General features: G+C 34.2%; 2 protein-coding genes across 2 annotated transcripts; one reads left to right on the top strand and one right to left on the bottom strand.

Annotated features, from left to right (window-relative positions):
• Nucleotides 1-10,910: 10,910 nt before the first annotated feature.
• Nucleotides 10,911-12,820, top strand: LOC106403797. Its single transcript, XM_048756026.1, has 4 exons — nucleotides 10,911-11,327; nucleotides 11,555-11,675; nucleotides 11,733-12,313; nucleotides 12,368-12,820. The coding sequence occupies exons 1-4, from the start codon at nucleotides 10,911-10,913 to the stop codon at nucleotides 12,818-12,820; spliced, it is 1,572 nt and encodes a 523-aa protein (XP_048611983.1).
• A 3,527-nt stretch (nucleotides 12,821-16,347) lies between these two features.
• Nucleotides 16,348-19,456, bottom strand: LOC106403796. Its single transcript, XM_022702021.2, has 6 exons — nucleotides 18,815-19,456; nucleotides 17,937-18,641; nucleotides 17,282-17,667; nucleotides 17,122-17,203; nucleotides 16,788-17,009; nucleotides 16,348-16,698 (listed from the first exon to the last, which is right to left on the bottom strand). The coding sequence occupies exons 1-6, from the start codon at nucleotides 19,454-19,456 to the stop codon at nucleotides 16,348-16,350; spliced, it is 2,388 nt and encodes a 795-aa protein (XP_022557742.2).
• Nucleotides 19,457-19,896: the final 440 nt, after the last annotated feature.

Genomic DNA, 19,896 nt, shown 5'->3' with positions numbered 1-19,896 from the left:
CAAGCAAAACAATCACACAAGTTTGATGTCGAAATCAGATTATCAACTTGATTCTTTTAGGCAATCATAAGTCTTATATTCCATAAGAACATCTTGATCATGTTTAAAATTATTTTCACCATCTTTATAGACCAAGTGGGTTTCAGAATTCTTCGCTTTCAGACTCTCTTTGATAGAGGTCACAAAAATGTTTGGGAGTTATTCATATCTTAGCCCAATGGTTCCCCATTCCACATCTATGACACACTGATTTGGTCGAGCTTTGTGGTTTAAAGGATATACCACGGCCACTGCCTTGACCATGGGTCAAATTGGGTTGATACCCACGGCCTCTGCCATAGTGATTCCCACGGCCTCTGCCATAGTGATTCCCACCGCCAAATGTATTATAGTGGCCATGGCCACGTCCTTTCCACCCTCCACGGACATGACGGTGTGGTCTATCATTCTGGACATGGTTACCTCTTTTTTTTTCTTCTGCGGCCTTATTGGTATCAGGTAATGGGGTTAATCCAGGAGGTCTCAATTCACTGTTTCTCATCAGTAATCCATTATTTTGCCCAGCTAGCAATAGACTCATCCACGGACTTATAGTCCTGGATTCTGGGCTTCCTCCAATCAAATAGAGCCTTTGGTAATAACACCGTTCTTTGGTGATCATATCTCGATTTTTTAACTCTGTCCAAAGGTCTAGAGGATTCGCTATAGTCAGATACTGATCTTTGAGACTCTTAATAAGATGATGGCTAATAATTAATATTGCCATGTATCAATCTTTCTCATTTGGCATTATCGCCTTTTGTGATTCATTCACCAAGTCCTTTGACTTTAGGATAATCTTTGTATCCAATGCCCACCGTAAATAATTATCTCTAGAGAGATTTATGGCAGCAAAATCCAGGTTGATTTTCGACATCTCAAATCATATATCACTCTTGAAAACAATCAATTCGGATTTCAATCTTGTGAAGACAATGAAACTATCAATCTTAAAGGTTTCTAGCAAGTCTCAGCAATACTATTTCTATGTGCTCATAATATTATGGTTTATCAAGACTAGCAAAAACGGATTCAGTTAATCATGCAATTAGGGTTTAACAATCAATAGATTTTAGCAAGACTAGTAAAAAGATTTATTAATCACTCAATCAGTTTCAAGGCTGATTTTAGCAATACTAGAATATAGATTTCAAGCATGAATTTCAATGAATCAGTTTCAAGGCTGATTGGTATTTAACATAAACCGTGTGTAAATGATTTATCTAGTATCCAAATTTATCAAACCTCAAAAATATATAATCAGATCAATCAATTTAATCGAACTTAGCATACAATCTTAAACCTTAAGACATTAGATTTTATCATGAATCTATCAACCTAGCATACAGATTCTCAATTCTCAAAGACATCCAAATTAGATCAATATAACCTATCATACGGATTATTTAGAGTTTCTATTTAAAACAGATCAGATTACAAAACTATCAATCCTAGCAGATAATATTAAACCTCAAGAATCATGCAATCAGATCATTCGGATTTTAAACAAGTAAACCTCAATCAATCTATCAACCTATCGGATTATATAAGCAAAGCAAGCTAGCAACCTATCGGATTCAATCAATGTTTTAACAGGCTGGTCGGTTTAAACAATCAGATGAATAATTAACCAAGCAGAATGAGAAAATAAATATATCAATTTAAACTCCAAACAATTCTAGCAACATAGCATCAGATTCAATCAGATTTAAAACCTCAATGATCAAAACCGAAAACAGTTTTGATTTCAAAATATTCGATTAGGATTTAATATGTGATTTGATAATTATCATATAATTAATTCTCATACTTATATTATTTAGGGTTTATAGATATAGGGTTAGAGTTTATCGGATTTTAACTTGTAAAAACCGATTTAGGGTTTTAATCATGTAGGAACATGATTTAGGGTTTGGGGTATCGAACTTTTAGAGCTTCGATTTACTCAATTAAGATTTGTGATCTATTACCCTATGGTTTTGATTAATAAAGATTAGGGTTTTAGGGTTTCATTCTTTATCAATCAATCCATGTTCGATTATGGGTTCTTAGGTTTTGAATTACCTTTTAACCTTAGATGATTGTTGAATCGGACCACCAAAGGAGTTGAGCCGCGAGCTGGAATAGATCGAGTCGCTTCTATCGGGCCGCGGACGTCCTTTGTTGCTTGATCGGGAACGCCTTGATCGTCGGACGCGAGCTGTCTGATGCTGTCGCGAACGAGGAAGAGGTAGCGTGCTGGAGCTGCTCTCGGGTCGTGAACGTCTGAGCTAGGATCAGGAACGCCTTGGGCTGAAGCTGATTGGGGACGCGAGCTTAAATAGATGCGGGAACAAGAGACGCGATCAGGGTTTAGGGTTCGTCGGACCGCCCGCTAGGGTTAGAGTTTTAGGGTTTTTCGATTTGGGTATTAGCTTAGGGATTTTCGTACTGATAACGTGTTATAAATGTAATGGAAAAATCTATCTTTATTCATAACATAGAGGTTCCTTATATAGGAGATTACACCGTCATAGATAAATGAAAAGATTACAAATCATAATCTCTTGGTTATGAGCCATCCACAATCTGGTTCATAACAAAAAGATTTATTATTGGGTTCACCCCAATAGGATTGTGTTATTTCATATTCGACATTTTTTAAAAAAAGAAATAAAATATTGTCAAATTATATTATTTTTTTTAAATTAAAAGGTAAAAAAATATAAATAAAAAATAATAGTGATTACAAAAAAAATATTTTTAACGTCATCATCAAAAAATTAAACCCTAAATCCTAATCCCTAAACTCTAAATCCTTGGATAAACCCTAAACTCTACGATAAATCTTAAACTCTAAATCAAAATCACTAAACACTAAAACACTCTAGTGTTTAGAGTTTATGATTTAGGGTTTAGGGTTTAGTGTTTTAGTGTTTAGTATTTTTATTTAGAGTTTAGGATTTTTCCAAGGGTTTAGGATTTACCCAATGATTTAGGGTTTAGGATTTAGGGTTTATGGATTAAGATTTAGGGTTTAGTGTTTTGTTGACGACGTTAAAAATTTTTTTTTTTAATTTTTTTTTTTTCTGTAACTACTATTTTGTTTTTACTTTTTTATATTAAAAATATAATATAATTTGACAATATATTATTTTTTTTTTAAAAAAATATCGAATTTGAAATAATAAAATTTCAGCGGTAGAGGTTCACCACCCGAGAATAACTCATGATAAAAAGTAAAAGAGGAGATGCGCGGGTATCATCCCTTCCTTTATTAGTAATATGCGTATAGTTTGGTTAGAAAAGTCATCAATGTATAGTAATGTAAGATGTCATCGATCATCGCACTCGTTTAATCACCTTTACAAACAATATTCACTTTCCTCATCATCGCACTCGTTTAATCACCTTTACAAACAATGGTCAAATATTCAAATTTGATTTGTACAATACAATAAAGATATATAATTAATATTTGATAAAAAGACAATATAATTTATATATAACTAATATTTCCTTTATGGCGAAACCGTTCCCACAAATGTAATAATCTTTCAAATATTTTGATTATATATGGCGAGAATCAGATATATTAGACAAAAAGAGAGAAAAATTAGGCATTAAAAATAGATTATAAAAAAATTACGATGACCATGTTTGTTTTCTTATGATTTACCAATCAACTATTTTTTCATAGTTCACTAATTTGAGTCCATTGACTCTCTATCCAGATTGGAATCAATCTTCGTGTCCTTAATTACGCTTTTGCAAAGTATCCTTGATGGATAGAGGAATCAAGCTTCTCGATATTGTTTTGTTGATTTCGTACAAGTTCACTAGAGATGAAGCTTTCTCTATAAGAAAAAGACCGCAAGTAACTTAGTGACAAATTGATGAGAGTAAATCACACAAAGATGTTTAGGAATAATATTATTAGACTCTCATGAAAATTATGTTACAAGATGAATATTTAATATAGAGAATAAATCAACTTAATTTCCTAAACTAATATGGAATAATATATAATAGATAATGATAAGTTTCATATTTTAATATATTGATGTATATCCTAATACTGACCATTGGATTAGTTCGATCTTCTAGATCTCTTAATACCCTCCCTCGAGATCATATGTGGTAACACGTATGAGACTGGACAATCTTCAAAATATAGTTGTAAAAATAACTCAAAGTCTTGTGAAACAACGATGGTTGTTAATGTTGTGGAAGCTTGATGAATGTCCCATAACTCTTTTGAGATTTCGCGAGTTGAGATAGATGATCTGATTGTTGGTTTGATTGTTTGTTTTATCCATCCTACAATGAGATGATTGCTTACTGTCCAATCTTCACGGTAGGGTGAATCGGCTGCCGGTAGACTGCCGTCAGAAAATCTGAATCTTTCATGAGCTAATAGCTATACGAAAGTTGATGAATGAATGCTTGAATTGTAGATGAATTTTCTTTGCTTCAAATTGAGAAACAAAAGAATAGAAAATAAGTTTTCTGATTTACGATTTTGCAAAGACAACAAAACTATGATTGAATGAAATTTTTTTCTTCAAGTCGTAAGTGAAGAAGTTCTGAATGAAGCGTTGTTGTTTTGTAATTTTTGCAAAGCAACACGAGAATAAAGGTTTTAGAAGTATTTGATGTTTTTAGTTTGTTCTTGCTCTGACAAAATTATGAGGATAAATCACACAAAGATGTTTAGGAAGAATATTATTAGGCTCTCATGAAAATAATATTGAAAGATGTATAATTTATATAGAAGATAAATCAACTAAATTTTTTAAACTAATATGAAATAATATATAATAGATAATGATAAATTTTCTATTCTAATATATTGATGTAATATTAACCTTTGGATTAGGTAGATCTTCTAGATCTCTCAATACTTAGGGAGTTGGTGTTGGTTCCGGAAATCGCAAGATCTTTTATTCCGGTCGGGTTATGATAGGAGATTACGAGGGGTGTATTCAATATAACATTTGAGGTGATTTGACTTTAAATGGAGTTTTAGATGATTTCAATAAGTTTCAGAGATTTAGGTGATTTATGTTAAAACACTTTAGAATATAACCTAAAACCATGAGATTTGAATTTTAAAGTTTTTAACTAAGAAACTTCATCCAAACACCTTAAAATCACCTGAAAACTTTAAAACTCCACAACTTAAAATATTTTCAATAACAGTGGATTTTAGAGTATTCTGCGAAATGTTAAGTTAAATAACAGTGAATTTGAAATAAGTTTTTAAAATTCATGTTTGAATAACAGTGAATTTTTCATTTACTACAAATCACCTAAAACTCTCGGTTGAATACACCCCGCTGCGTCTCCGGCTACCTCCAAGCTTCTCACCTGTTACGCTACACATCGAGAGCCCTCTGTATTCTTGGACCAGTTTTGGGTATAATGTAATGTTGTAATGGGTTTAGTATATCCACTTGTAACCGATATTGGCGTTGGGCTTTTAATAACATGTTACCTTGATTAGAGTTTTTGTCTTTCTTTGGTCTAACGTTTTTGTCAATTTCATCCACCATTTGATTAAATGATTTAGTAATCTTGTAACTTTTGTTATATATGTGTAAACTAGTAATTTTAAACCCGTTTAGAACTGTCTAGGTAAAAATTTTAAAATGCTAGATGGAATATGATTCCCATCATATTCCCAAAAGCCCTTTTAGGTATTGACTATTGACTGATGCACTAGTATAGGGGAGACTTAAAAAATAATATTGAAAATCGCATTTTTCACCACTCACACATTCTATTAAAAAGTTAGTTTTACAAAAAAAAATTAAAAAATAAATCCGAACACGTTCATCAAAACCGGTCAAATGCATATGAATTTTATATGGGCGAGGAAAAAAAAACAATACATACAGTAAAAAGAGAAATTTCCTAAGATATTATTTTTAATTTATTTTCACAAAAATAGTCTTTAACGAAGAAAATAACCAAAACAAATTTTATTAAATGGTAAATGTATATTTATATCTTCGAGTTAACTAATCTAGATTTAGGGTTTAGAGTTAAGTTGGAAAGTTTTGAGGGTGGAATTTTAAATTTTAAAAAATAAAAAATAAAAATAAAAATTTTCAAAAAAAAATTGATTATTTTGGTGACAAAAACTTAAAAATACTATTTAACAGAATTGTTCCAATATAAATTATATTTTAAAATAACAAAACTTATATATAATGAACTGCTCTAACTCAGATTCTCTATACCTTTGTTTTCTACAACTGACCACACAAAAATAAAAAGTTTTGTTTTCACTATTCTTTTCCTTTTAAGTGTACAATCAATTGAAATTGATATTTTTTATAATGATCTAATTTTATTATTTTATAATGTCTAATATTAAAGACTAACATTGAATTTTAAAATTTTGATATGTAAATTAAGTATATATAAATAACTAAATCTTATGTGATTTGGTAAATCAGAAAATGTTATATTTATGTTACAAAGGTGTTGAGTTTGTTTTAATTTTTTGTATAATTTTATAAGTATGTTCAAAACTTAATCATATCACCATTAACTTTTAACTAAGAAATAAGAAGTTAAAAATCAAAATATGGGTAAGACATTTAAAGTTTTTACTGATAAACACATTCTATCCGTATCATATATTTAAATAAATAAATTTTAGTAAATATATGTTTAGCTAATTTCTAATAGTTTTTCATAGATAATTTATTTTACATTATTTTCCTATCAAAATCACACTATTTATTTCACACAATTGTATCATATTGCAAGTTTATTTTGCACTGTTTATTATACTTTCAAAACCACGTTACCATTCGATTCTTATAGTAACGAGCCCACCACGGTGAGAAATCACATGCTTTTCTATTAGATAATAGTTCTTCTATTCATCTTGAATCGAATCTCATTTTTTTAGCATTAAACCCTATTTGAACGACTTATGCATCATGGTTAACAAACATGACTGGTATTAATCGGTAAGAGTTTATAATTGAAAAATATATTTTATATATTGATGAATACTATATATAACTTATATAGGGAAATAATGTTAAAATTTTCAGCGTATGGCAGGCATCCATGTGTGTGGACAAAATGTTTCTAGCCAGCGACAAAAAGTTTTATTTTGTACACTACAAAAAGTATTATTTTTTATTAATAGAATCCAATGCTTTATTCTGTCCTGGTTGATCATGATTTGATATTAAAAGTAGATTTGGTCCTAGTTGATCCAGATTTAACATTTAAGTACAAAACTGAGAAATTTGCATATTGATGGTAAATCGAAGGCATTTCCCTTACACATAACTATGATGTTTTATATATTGCATTGTATGAAATTAATTTATGCATTTCGGATGTTTATTCATCAATTCAATTCATTTTCAAAAATTTCAGATTGGTGATGAGGCAAATTCTTTTTTTTTTATAAGTATATGAATTTCATTATGAAAATAAGATTGTTTGCTTAATACAAAAGGTTAGAACACTTCAACTATACTTTGCCAAAAAAAAAATACCAGAGGATGGCCACCACGTGAATCTTCAGTCATACTTTAGCCAGTGTATCATGAGGTTACGAAATTTCTTACGCTCCCTTCGTGCTAAAATGGCATTGCAAACAAGTCTATCAATCTTCCTGAATGTTACTGCTGGCGGAACAGAGATTGAGTTGTGGAGCCTGTTATAATTACGCAACCAAGCGGCGAAGAGTTAAGGTGCTGATAGTGTCCCTCAGACCCAACCATTCCATAAAAGCTGTCCATGTATGAAAGAGAAAGGGTTTATAGCGAAGTCTCTTAGTAAAATCGACTCTTCAGTCTTAGTATCTCTTTTTGGTGTTCATCATGGAATCTTGCTCATATACCTTTTTTTTTTGATAATCCAGTATCCGACCACTTTGCGTGATCGACTAGCCCACTGGGCCTAAGCCCATGCCATTACAGGATTTTTAAGCGTCCACTAAAGGGCCCCTGGTTACGCGAAGTGGTCTGGAAGGCGAGAGGGAGCCCATGTAAAACCCCTCGTGGCCAACGCGAATCGAACCCGGGACCGTATCGGGGCCGAAGCTCCCTCAAGTACCACTAGGCCAACTCGAGTTGGTTCTTGCTCATATACCTTCTTTGATCCATATCATTTCTTGTTTGATCGATAGTCACCATTTCGATTTGATGAGTTAAGCTTGCAATGGATACACATGAACTCTTTCATTTTAGTCGTCAGTGGCCATATCTTGTTCCTCAAGGAATTTAAACACCGATTAGGAATTTGAAGATTAGGTAGACGTCTAAACACCACTCGACCTTTTTAATAATTTTTTCACTTTGGTAATGCAATTTCGCCCATAAACTTCTACTTACCCTCTTACTAACCTGAATTACTGAGTTAAAATTTAAATCTCAACAATATAAAATTAATAAACAATTTTGACATGTGCCAATAATCAATTACTATGTAATAATTTAAATAAGCAAATCAACCCACTTTTATTTTTATATAATATAGATACAACGTACTCACATTCTTTTTTTTTTTAAATGAGGTTTAATTAGGTACCATATAAGGTGCTAACAAAAAAACATAAATTAATATTATAATTTTTTTTAGAGTTACCTTTAGTTTTTCAAAGAGATAAAAAATTATGCCATTGTTATTTATTTATAAACTAGATTGAATGGAAACTCCGTTCAAGGTTTATTTTCTATTTAAGAAATATTTTGGACTCACAATCTTTTAAAAACTTGTAGAAACGCATTGTAATCGCGTTTTTTTTAAATCACATCTTGAAAGTACAATGAATTTTTCATTTCCATTTTAGAAGCTCGTGATTCAGATTTGAAAACGCGAAAAATGACTATTTATCGTTTGATGTTAATTACTGCCGTTTAATATCATTTTTATATATTTATCATAGAATGACTATTTGTTGATTTGTATTTTATTATCATTTTTCTATATTTTTTGTTATTTTTGTATAACGATTTGACCTGAAATAAAATTGACTCCATTGTTTTATCAAGGGGAAATTTAATGTTTGTCACTTTCGTGGTACAACTTTTCTTCTTTACCACTAAAGGGACATTTTCAAAAATACCTTCTTCACTAAGTGGCAGAAGACTCTTATACTCTTGTTCTTTATATATATAATAAATCATTATTTAAATAAATAAATAAAAATTATTTTATTAATGTTTTCGAATTATACTTTTTCAAATTCGAACTATTTTATAAATTTTTTTTCATTTTTTTTCTTTTTCAAAATTTCTTTTTGAAAATAAAAAATTATGTTTGACACTATTGTTTTTAAAAAAATTATATTTTTTAAGTATTTATTTATATATTTATTAGAATCCTAAATTTTACATTCTAAAAACCCTATCTCACCCCCAACTCTAAACTCTAACTCTAGATTAGTTAACCCTATGAGGTATAAGTGTCTTTTACCCTTCATTAAAAGTATGGGTAAAAGTGATTAGTGTAAACATGAAAAGTAGTACTATGAATATGGTATTTGTGGCAATTTCTCTTTTATCTAAGGATAACATTTTAAACTTTTATTTTTTGATTAAAAAGTTTATAAAATGTACAAAAAACATTTCTTTTACTAAGTTTTTTCTCTTAAATAAATCAAACAAACAAAAACAAATTAAGCTTACATGTTAATTAATCACACACACACACGCACACACACACACATATATATATATATATATATATTTCTAAAACGTTTCTGTTTCTAACGTTAAAAAAAAAAAGGAAAACTGTTTTTTTAAAGCAAAAAAATAGTAACTATGTCCCTTTAGACTAATCTATATTTTGTGTCAAATTTTCCTATAATACCCTTTAATATTTATGAAAATAATTTTAATAAATAGTTTTAGAAACAAAAAAAATTTGGAAAAATAGTAACATTTGTTAAAATACCTATATGAACTTAATGGTATATTTTCCAGTTATAAAAAAGTTAAAATTATAAATTTCAGATTATGTTCTAAAAAAGTAGAAATGACATTCTACGAAGTAGAAAACGAAATCTACTTTTTTCATTGAATCTACAATGTTTAGAATACGTGATCTACGTAAATAGGAGTATTCTACAAATATGTAGAATACACATTCCGCGCTTAACCTACCATTCTAAAATTCTTAGAAATCAAAATCTACACATTAATCTAATTCTAAAACATGTAGAAACCGACTTCTACAGTTTTACTATAAATCTAAAACATGTAGAAATCAAATTCTAAACATTACTATAATTCTAAAAAACTGTAGAAACTGATTTCTACATATTAGTTGTATTCTACGGATAAGAAATCAGTTCCTAAAAATATGGAAACAAAATATTTGAGAATATTCACTTTTATATTTTTTAAGAAAATTGATTTTTTTTTAAAAAATAAAAATAAAAAAGGAACAAAAAAAAAGAGACAAAAAAACCTTGGCAACTTTCTTCGCCGTCTTCTATATTCCATTGATTGTTCACAAAATTTTCACAAAATTTTCACATTATTTCTACCATGATTCATGTCTATGCTTCATGTGGTGTTTGGGAATTGGTTGTATCTTCAGGTTGGAGTTTTAATATTGATAAAAAGAAAGGGGGAAGGTTACTTGCTTTGGAATTGAAGTCTTCTCTGGAAGAGTTACAGAAAAACGTTATAGAGGATTTTTGTTTTGAAGAAACATATGCTGATTTGGAGTTGAGTTACCTTCCTATTAGATTGATCAATTCATCAAAATGTCCACCAGTGATCATTGGAAACTCAAGGCAAGTTCAAAATTTTCTAGGGTTTTGTAAGAAGCATCAGTCAACTCAATTGTGTGTCAGCTATAAAGCAAAGCAAGGAAATCCAAATAAGATCGACATTGATCTTAATAAGATGCCAACTGATGCAAGTACTAGTGAAGAGAACGAGCGAAATCCTTGTGACATCGGGACCGCTTCAAATATTGTTAAGGGGGCTAAGCATAACGAGAAGAGGAAAGAGAAGATGCAGCAAAGTGAAGTTGATGGAGATGATTATGATGCTGACAAGCATAACGAGAAGAAGAAAGGAAAGATGAAGCAAGACGAGGTTGAAGGAGATGATTATGATGCTGACAAGATCAATTCTGAAAAAGAAAACAGAGAAAAATTGGCAAAGAGTCAGGTGGTGGAATTGGTTAACACGGGAGATCTTTTCCTCAACAAAACAGTTTTGAAAGCGAGGTTTGAGTTATGTGCAATGAAGAATAACTTTCACTACACAGTTACCAACTCCAATAAATCAGTTTGGTGTATTAGATGCTGTGATAAGGTGTGCTTTTGGGTGCTCGAGCTGAGTGTTTGAAGGGCTCCACATATTTTATTATTAAGAAGTATGTCGGTGTACATTCCTGCGCACCTTCAAACAAAACCAGTGCCGGAAAGACAGCTTCAGCGAAAACGATAGGCAGACTGCTAATACATAAATATGAAGGTATCAAGGAAGGGCCTAAAGCGAAATATATTGTTCAGATTATGCGTAATGATTATGGATGTAAGATCTCTGATTCTTTAGCATGGGATTCCCGTGAATATGCAGTCAACGCTGTTAGAGGTATTCCAGATGAAAGTTATGGGAAAATACCAAAATACTTGCACATGCTGCGAGAGGCCAATCCGGGTACACATTCCTTTTACAAGACTGACGTCAATGGTAGATTTTGATATTTGTTTATAGCGTTTGGTCAATCGATCAAAGGCTTTAACACAGTCATGAGGCGTGTCATTGTTGTCGATAGAATATTCTTGAAGAGTAAATTCAAAGGGGTGCTACTGGTTGCAACTGCTATAGATGGAAATTCAAATTTATATCCTATTGCATTTGGGATAGTATACTCTGAGAATGAACAGTCTTGGGAATGGTTTATGAGACAATTAAAAGTTGTTGTTGCTGATGATAATGGTTTGGCTTTTATTTCGGATAGACAAGTGTCAATAGCGAAGGCACTGGAGAAAGTGTATCCGCTAGCGAGACATGATATTTGTATTCATCATTTGTTGAATAATGTGATATCGTATTTCAAGGGGAAGGGATTAGCTGGGTTGATTTCTAAGGCTTCAAAGGCTTATCGAGTGGTTGATTTCAAGAAGACGTTTGCTCATGTTTGCAATATCAGTCCAGCAATTGGAAATTATCTTATGGAAGCAGATGTCAAAAAGTGGGCTAGATGTCAATTTCATGGATACAGGTATGACATTAGGACAAACAATCCTGCAGAGTCGATAAATTCTGCGTTGCGTTCGCCGAGAGAGTTTCCCGTAATTCCTTTATTGGACAGTATCAGAGAAATGCTGACACGCTGATTTTTTAAGCGTAAGCAATCGATTTCAAAGCACACCCACCGTTTGACCATAAATGTGGAGGAAAAGATTGATAGGAGAATTGGAAAGGGGGAAACTTTCAGAGTTTACCCTGTAACCGATAGCCAGCTGCTTGTTAAAGGCGATACAATTGACTGCTTTGTTGATTTGGACAAACGGACTTGTTCTTGTGGGAAGTACGACCTCTTGAAAATCCCTTGTAGACACGCAATAAAAGCTGGTTTCTTTGTTGGTAGAGAACCATATACATTGACTGATTTTTCGTATACCACGGGAGCTTGGAGAGAAGCTTATCAAGAAAGCATAAATCCCATTTCAGTTCCTGAAGATGGTTGGTCTGTTCCACAAGTAGTGGAAAATTCTGAAGTGCTACCACCTGAGACAAGAAAATCTCTTGGAAGAAATAGAAAACGCAGATATGAAACTGTTGAAGACAAAATCTGATCATCACAAGGATCACAGGGGGGTCAGCTTCGTAAGTGCAGTAGATGTGGTCTTGGTGGTCATAATAGAGCAACTTGCAAGATGCCAATATAGTGGATTTGTTTGTTGTGTTCTTCACAATTTAGTGAAAGTTTTCCAGACTTCATTTGCTTGATTTCTAGTAACTTTGTTTCTGTTTGTGACAATTTTGTTTCAGTTTTTCAGATTATAGTTGCTTGAATTTTAGTAACTTTGATTCAGTTTGGGAGAACTTTGTTTAATTTTCATAACTTATTCTTAAACAAACTGTGATGTCCGCTATGTTTGGATCGATCGATCTGTATATTGAACGGTCGATCCGTCGGTCGATCCTGATCAATATGCAAAACAGACAAAAACACGGACAATCTTTTGATCGACCTGGTACAGTTCTCTCGATCGACAAAGCTCGATCTCGTACCGACCGATCGATCGACTATTTAGATCGATCGATCGATAATTTGGATCGATCGATCGATAATTTGGATCGATCGATCGATAATTTGGATCGATCGATCGGCCGTCTGATACTATCAATCCCGTACTCTGATAAATCTTATTTGAACCGAATTTAACTCAGCAAAATAGAGAGAATAGGATAAAAACCTCCATTTATCTTCTCCTTCATGACTATACTTAATAGAATGGTAACTTACTATAGGTTATATAATTAATAAAAGTTATAATCTAAACTGGATATATAAAACATGCAAACAACCCATATCCGAATTCGAAATGCGCAGAAAATTTAAAAAAACCGGTGGAATACAATGGAAAGATATAACTGATACTGATCATTGGTGGTCGTCAGGACTGCAGCTCCTACTCTGTCCTGGTGCTCGTCTGCTCCTATGGAGGCGTGAACCTCGCTCTGCATCGGTTGCTTCATCAGATGGTTCATTTTCTGCGTCGTCTCTAGTCATACCAGCTGCCTCTGTAGTCTGTGGAGCGCGGCAGCAGGAAGGAGTAGGTGGACATCTAATCTTTGCGAGTGCACCCCACACAGTCTGCATCATCGTCGAGAGCTTGACTAATGTATCGGCAGTCCATGCGAACTGCTGCTGCTGTGTACCATCTAATGGTGGTGCTCCAGAATCAAACTGACCAGTATATGGTGGTAACAAATACTCCATGGAAGGGTTTGGAGTATGATCGACTGAGATATCCGGGATGGTGTCATCCTCACACTGTGTCTGCGCAGGACCAGAAGAAGAAGAACCACGACGACGTTTTGAAGCTGGTGGAGGAGGCGTGTAAAGAACTTCAGCAGGGGGCATGAACTCCATGTTCTCCACAGACGTCAGAGATGTGATAGCGGGTTGTGGAAGCTTGCAATGAAGGATTTTCCCATCAGGCATGGTAAAACGGTAAATTTTACCAGAGTGAAGGATCTTGGTGTTTAGGAAGAACTGGGCATCAAATCTGTCAATCGTATCCACACAAGGAGTATCCGAAAGATCAATACCATGGGTGCATGAAGATCCGAGTAAGTAGACTGCCAATAGACTCCTCCAAAGGCACCCTGTCAAGAGGACGAAGACCCCTAAACTTCCTTTCAAACAACATCTGAGCAAACAATGCTCCCATGTTTATCGAAAGCTCTGCTGGAGGTTCATCTGCAACGTCATACGTCGGCCTGAGAGCTAATGGCAGCCCGTAGTGAATAAGCTGCACTTCATCCTCGGTAAGTGATCCTGCTTCTGACTTTCCAAGTCGAAGATGACCCAGATATTTTGCTACCACTCGCAAGACCGGGTTTCTGAGCATTGCAAGTTTAGCTTCCCGAGATACATAAGAACTGTCTGCAATCTTTCTCCACAACAAGTAAGCACAAGGAATCTTGGGCATAGAGCATGCCTCATGTCGGGTCTCAAATCCGAATAGTATACACAGCTCGTGTATAGACATCTCATAAAGCAGTCCTCTACATAGGAATGTAAGTTTACCTTCGCTAGCAACTTTGTTTACCTCGGACTTGTAGTGTAATTCAACAGAAGAGAGAAATTGTATAACCAAGTCTGGATATAAGGGTTGTGGATTGTAGCCAAGAGTTCCAAGTCCCATGTTTTTCCACATCTTTTTGACATCCCGCAGAATTCCCAACTCCTTTGTAGTGTAATCGCAAATGAACTTTGTTGGTTTCAATCTCATCCGCTGCAAACCATTGTAGAGAATACAGTGGTAATCACTCCAACCAGATAGTAATCGCGGTTTGTGTAGGATGCAAGTTCTCTCAGCTTCTTCTTACTTGAGATATGTCGGTTATGAATTGTAGGGAGTTTAGAGAATGGAGTCAATGGGTCACGAGGCCAAGGGGCTGCTTCCCGAGGCTCACCACTTTCGGGCTGCGCTAAGGTCGAAGCAGCTGTTGTGTCACGTGTCTGTGTTGCCGCCGGTGCTGCTTCCTTGGTTTTTTTCGGCGCTCCTTTTTTCACCATTTTCTGCACATAACCCTTAACAAATGAGTTCTCAAAGATAAAATTGAGTAAATTGGCATGGACAATGATTCAACACTTATGCAACTCAACAACTAACATTACAGCATCAGCAATCTCACTCTATTAATTCTAAATTTTCGAAATTTTTTTTTAAGAAGTACCCTAATTTCTTAAATCAAACTTAAAACTACGAATTAAGGCAAGAGCTATATGGAAAATCGTCACTAATCATCACCCTAACACACGATTTAAGCCAAAACGACTTAAAAACACTAAAATTTCATTTTTTTCTATTTCAATTTCGAACTATAAAAGTGGAGATAAAGTTTCATACCTTTACTGATCGACCGAAAGAGTGGTAGATTCGGAATTAGCTCACAAAATCGTATGGGTTAGGCTCAAGAATCGTCCAAGGCGAAGTTAAATCGAGAGAGATAGGGTTTATGAAGTTGGGTTTGATCCCATTCTCTCAAAAAAAAATTGGGGAAGGAGATAAAAGTGAGGGTTTGATCTAAGTCTCACGATTTTATTCATAAAATCGTGTTAGTCCGGTTCAAATTAAGTGGGTATTAAACCGGATTTAAGCGATGAAAACCATAAAATCGATTTGAGAGACTTATCTGGGTGCGGGATCGATCGATTCGAAATACAGATCGATCGATTCGAAATACAGATCGATCGATTCGAAATACAGATCGATCGATCCGTACGCGATCGAGCTTTGCCGAACGAGCGTACTGGAACAGGTCGATCAAAATATGCTGCGCGTTTTTTGTTTGTTCTGCATAATGCTCAGGATCGACTGTCTAGATCGATCTGGTCCTACACAGAACGATCGATCTATATAGATCGATCTTTCCGGATCGACCAGCTTGTTTCGATCGATCGATCTATTTAGGCTGACCGGATTTGTAATTGTTTTTTGAGTTTAGTGAACTTTATGGTTTCTCAATTGATAATTTTGTCTTTCATTTTGTAAACTCAAGTACTGTATATAGAAAAAATACCATTATAACATAAACTCCTAAAATCATTACAAAATAAGTTTAAAAAAGCATAACCAACAATAAATCATAAATCATCAATCTCAACATACTCGGCAGGCTTACTACACTTAATAGGCTCATACTTTGACATTCTCTCAATCAGTTCTAGATCATTAGCTGCTTCCCATAGATCCCACATAATCTTTATCCGAGCTCCCCAGATGTTCTCATCACTCACCATAGATATGTCCAACCCAAGCACGTGGCATTCGATGTGTTTTATAGTGAACACACCACAATGACATTGAAGTCGGTTAAGACCACTCATAGGTACATAGGAAACATTGTACGGAGTGATGTGGAGATGCTTCTGTATTGTCAATGACTTCACAGCCTTGACAATCCGAGGAATAAGCTGCGCGAAAGCTTCCATTTCCTTGATTTTTTTTTACCCCCGCAATCAAACACCTGGATATTCCTAGTCACAAAACTGATGCATAAAGCAATCCAATGGTTGCAATTGACCCAGACAGGAACGTACATCCGATCCACATCGACATTCCACAACATCCGTGTTCTTCCATGGGAAGGCAGTTCACCTTTACCGTATTGAAGTAATAATGGATCCATGGTGTATTTCTTAATACCCTTACAGAAATTCTGGTAATCCTTAGCAATGAGGTCGCTGAAGACGCATGTCATGAAAGCAACACGGTCTACGTTCCATCGTTTCAATGTTGTTCTTTCCTGAAAAACATACATTATAGCATCAATTTCCTACAAAAACAAAGACAAATCTGTAATGTATACATTTATATAATAGGTAACATTTTATAGAAATAACCGGTTGAATGCTTACGTAGTTTTTAAGCCAACTGCTGGCAGACATAATACGTCCGGCTAGATCACCGTCTAACATAGAAGGACCAATCTGTATAGCTCTGTAAATAAAATACAATGGTAGAGATGTCAATTATTAAGAAAATCAACGGAATGATATATACAAAGGAATAACATACGTTCGTGTATTTTGCCAGTCCTGCATCTTCTTAAAATCTGCAGGATGCACAAACACCAAGCAGCGATCAAGGAAATCTTCGCCGTCTAGCTCTATATCTAGGTCATCTAATCGGACCGCTGGCTTCTTCAATGATTTTAGAAGTTCCAATGAATATGTTGGCTTCTTCAATGATTTTGGAAGTTCCAACCAATCCAATGAATCTTTGACTTTAGCTTGAGAAGGATTCAAACCTTTCACAAATGTGTCTAATGGAAGGTTCTTCATGCAACTTTCCAAAAACTCTTGTGTACCCATACGAAGATCACTAGCTGATGATTGAGTAACTTTTGCACGAGATAAATTGACACACGAATCAGCAGTCTTTAACTCTTGGTTTTTTACAGCCTGTTGACAAACATGTACAATTACAAATTACACTTACAAATTTCAAGTTCAAAATAGAGAATAGACATAAACGACAAGTTAGAAATCCATAATAAACATACAAACTTCCAAATACATATTACATTAAATATAGTCATTACATAAACGACAAGTTTCAAATACATATTACCGCCTCATTCCAAGTTCCAACAACCTAGCTTCGAAGACCTACATTCCATCGCCTAGTTCCAAGCTTTCAACAACTTTTAACTCTTTCTCTTTTTAGTTACCTTTTTCTTTGATGGAACAGTGCCTTTTTTGCTGGTGCTAGGACCACTGTTGATTTTGGTCATGCTAGGACCGCTTGCTTGATCACTCTTTCCCACCAATTCAGTCACCACTAAAGTTGTCCTGAGCTGTGTAACCTCAGCCTCAATTTTCTCCAATCTGTCGGTTACAACTGTCTCAAATTGCTCAGTTCTCTCCGAAGCTGTCCTGAGTTGTGTAACCTCAGTCTCAATCTTTCCCAACCTGTCCGAGAACTGCTGACATAATTTCTCCCCAAAAGTAGTAAAAGAAGCTTGTACCAGATCCTCCAAGAAGTTTTTCATATCCGTGTCAATATTCTCTTTTGATGAAGCAGCTAGGTGGCACAAAACATTCTTCTTCCTTGACTCTGCTCCTCGGTCTGCATGCTTTCTCTTGTTTCTTCCCGAAACATCAGCTGTGCCATCAACATTCCCTGCAACATGACTATTTTCACCTCTCTCAGTATCAGCTGTTTGATCCTCTCCTTTCTCTTCGCCAGATTCCTCAAATTCAGAGTTCGTAGCTTCTTTTACTCCCCAAACATGTTTGTTCCAATCATGTTTGCTATTGATCATATCCAAAATGCGATCTACGCTTTCATCTTTCTTCTCATCCTTCTGTACGAAATCAGTTGCCAAAAGGACCACTCCATCTATGTTGGATTCCATGAATGAATGCAAAATCCCCTACAAACAATCAAATCATTAGTAAAGTGAACAAGACGATAAATATTTTAATTAGAAAAATATATGCATACATTTTCTGGGAATAAGTTCTCAACGCCAATGATATCTTCATAAGAACATTTTGCACATACTCTCCAATTACCACACAGTGGACCTGTAAAATTTTTACTGACTTTTGTGCCACAAATCTCTCCTAAAGCAGGAACAACTTCCATTATCCAAATTTGGAAACCAAACAAGAATCCTTCCATCAGATACCCCTCTTTCTGCTCCAATTTATGCCTTGTTTTATCAATTTGCTTCAGAAGGAAATCAAACGAATACAGACCCCATGGGTAATTCCGAAGCTTCTCCAAATCCATCGCCAACTTCATGTACTGATGCGGGATATTCACCTTCTCATCCTTCCCCATCGCCACACCCATAATAACACAAAGATATATCAGTCTCACCCTATCAACCCAAGTCCAGGTATTGCTCTCTTCCAAATGCTTCTTTTTTATGATCTGCAAATTTATTTTTCCATTTGTCTTTATCTGCTTGCTCCAAAAACCATCATCATCTTTCCATGTCACTAACCCATTGTTATTCTCTCGCTTCACTTTTAGACCAGTGACAGCATGATACTCTTGCAATCCAAAACGCAGAGGTCTCCTAGCGAAAGTGAACCACTTCTCATGTCTCTTGCTTGTCATCAACTCCTTACACAAGAAAGAGTGTACCAACCTCGCCGAAAACTTTAGATCATTCTTCTGGATAACCATAATCTGTGAAAAAATGGGATCTTTCATAACTTCATCGAATTCTGGCTCCATTTTTTCTTTCAGCAACTCGGGAAGTTTTAGTTGGCAGCTGTTATTAATTTTCTTAACCTGAGGTTCCAATCGCTCACCGTATAAACGATTAGGCAACTCCAACTCCATACCTTAAAATTGAATACAATACAACATATATCTATTAATAACAAATATCACAGCTCAGTTAAATAATGTCTTGTAATACTTTATCAATAACCAATGTCAAAGAATTAGCATTCTCACTGAATTAATTTCAATTTTTTGGTGTTTTTTTTTATAAAAAAAACAATACCTAAAATTCCTAAATCTATTCCAAAAATATGATTTAAGCCATGATTGTGTACAAAATCTTCTCTAATCATCATCTTAACACATGATTGAAGCCTAAACATCCTAACTAACTCAAAAAATTTACCTTTTACCTTTTTATTTTCAAACTCTAAAAAGAAGCGGAGATA

Source organism: Brassica napus, chromosome C4, assembly GCF_020379485.1.
Source record: "Brassica napus cultivar Da-Ae chromosome C4, Da-Ae, whole genome shotgun sequence".
NCBI lineage: Eukaryota > Viridiplantae > Streptophyta > Magnoliopsida > Brassicales > Brassicaceae > Brassica > Brassica napus.
Note: the sequence above shows the minus strand (reverse complement) of the source record. Positions and strands in the feature narration are given on the sequence as shown.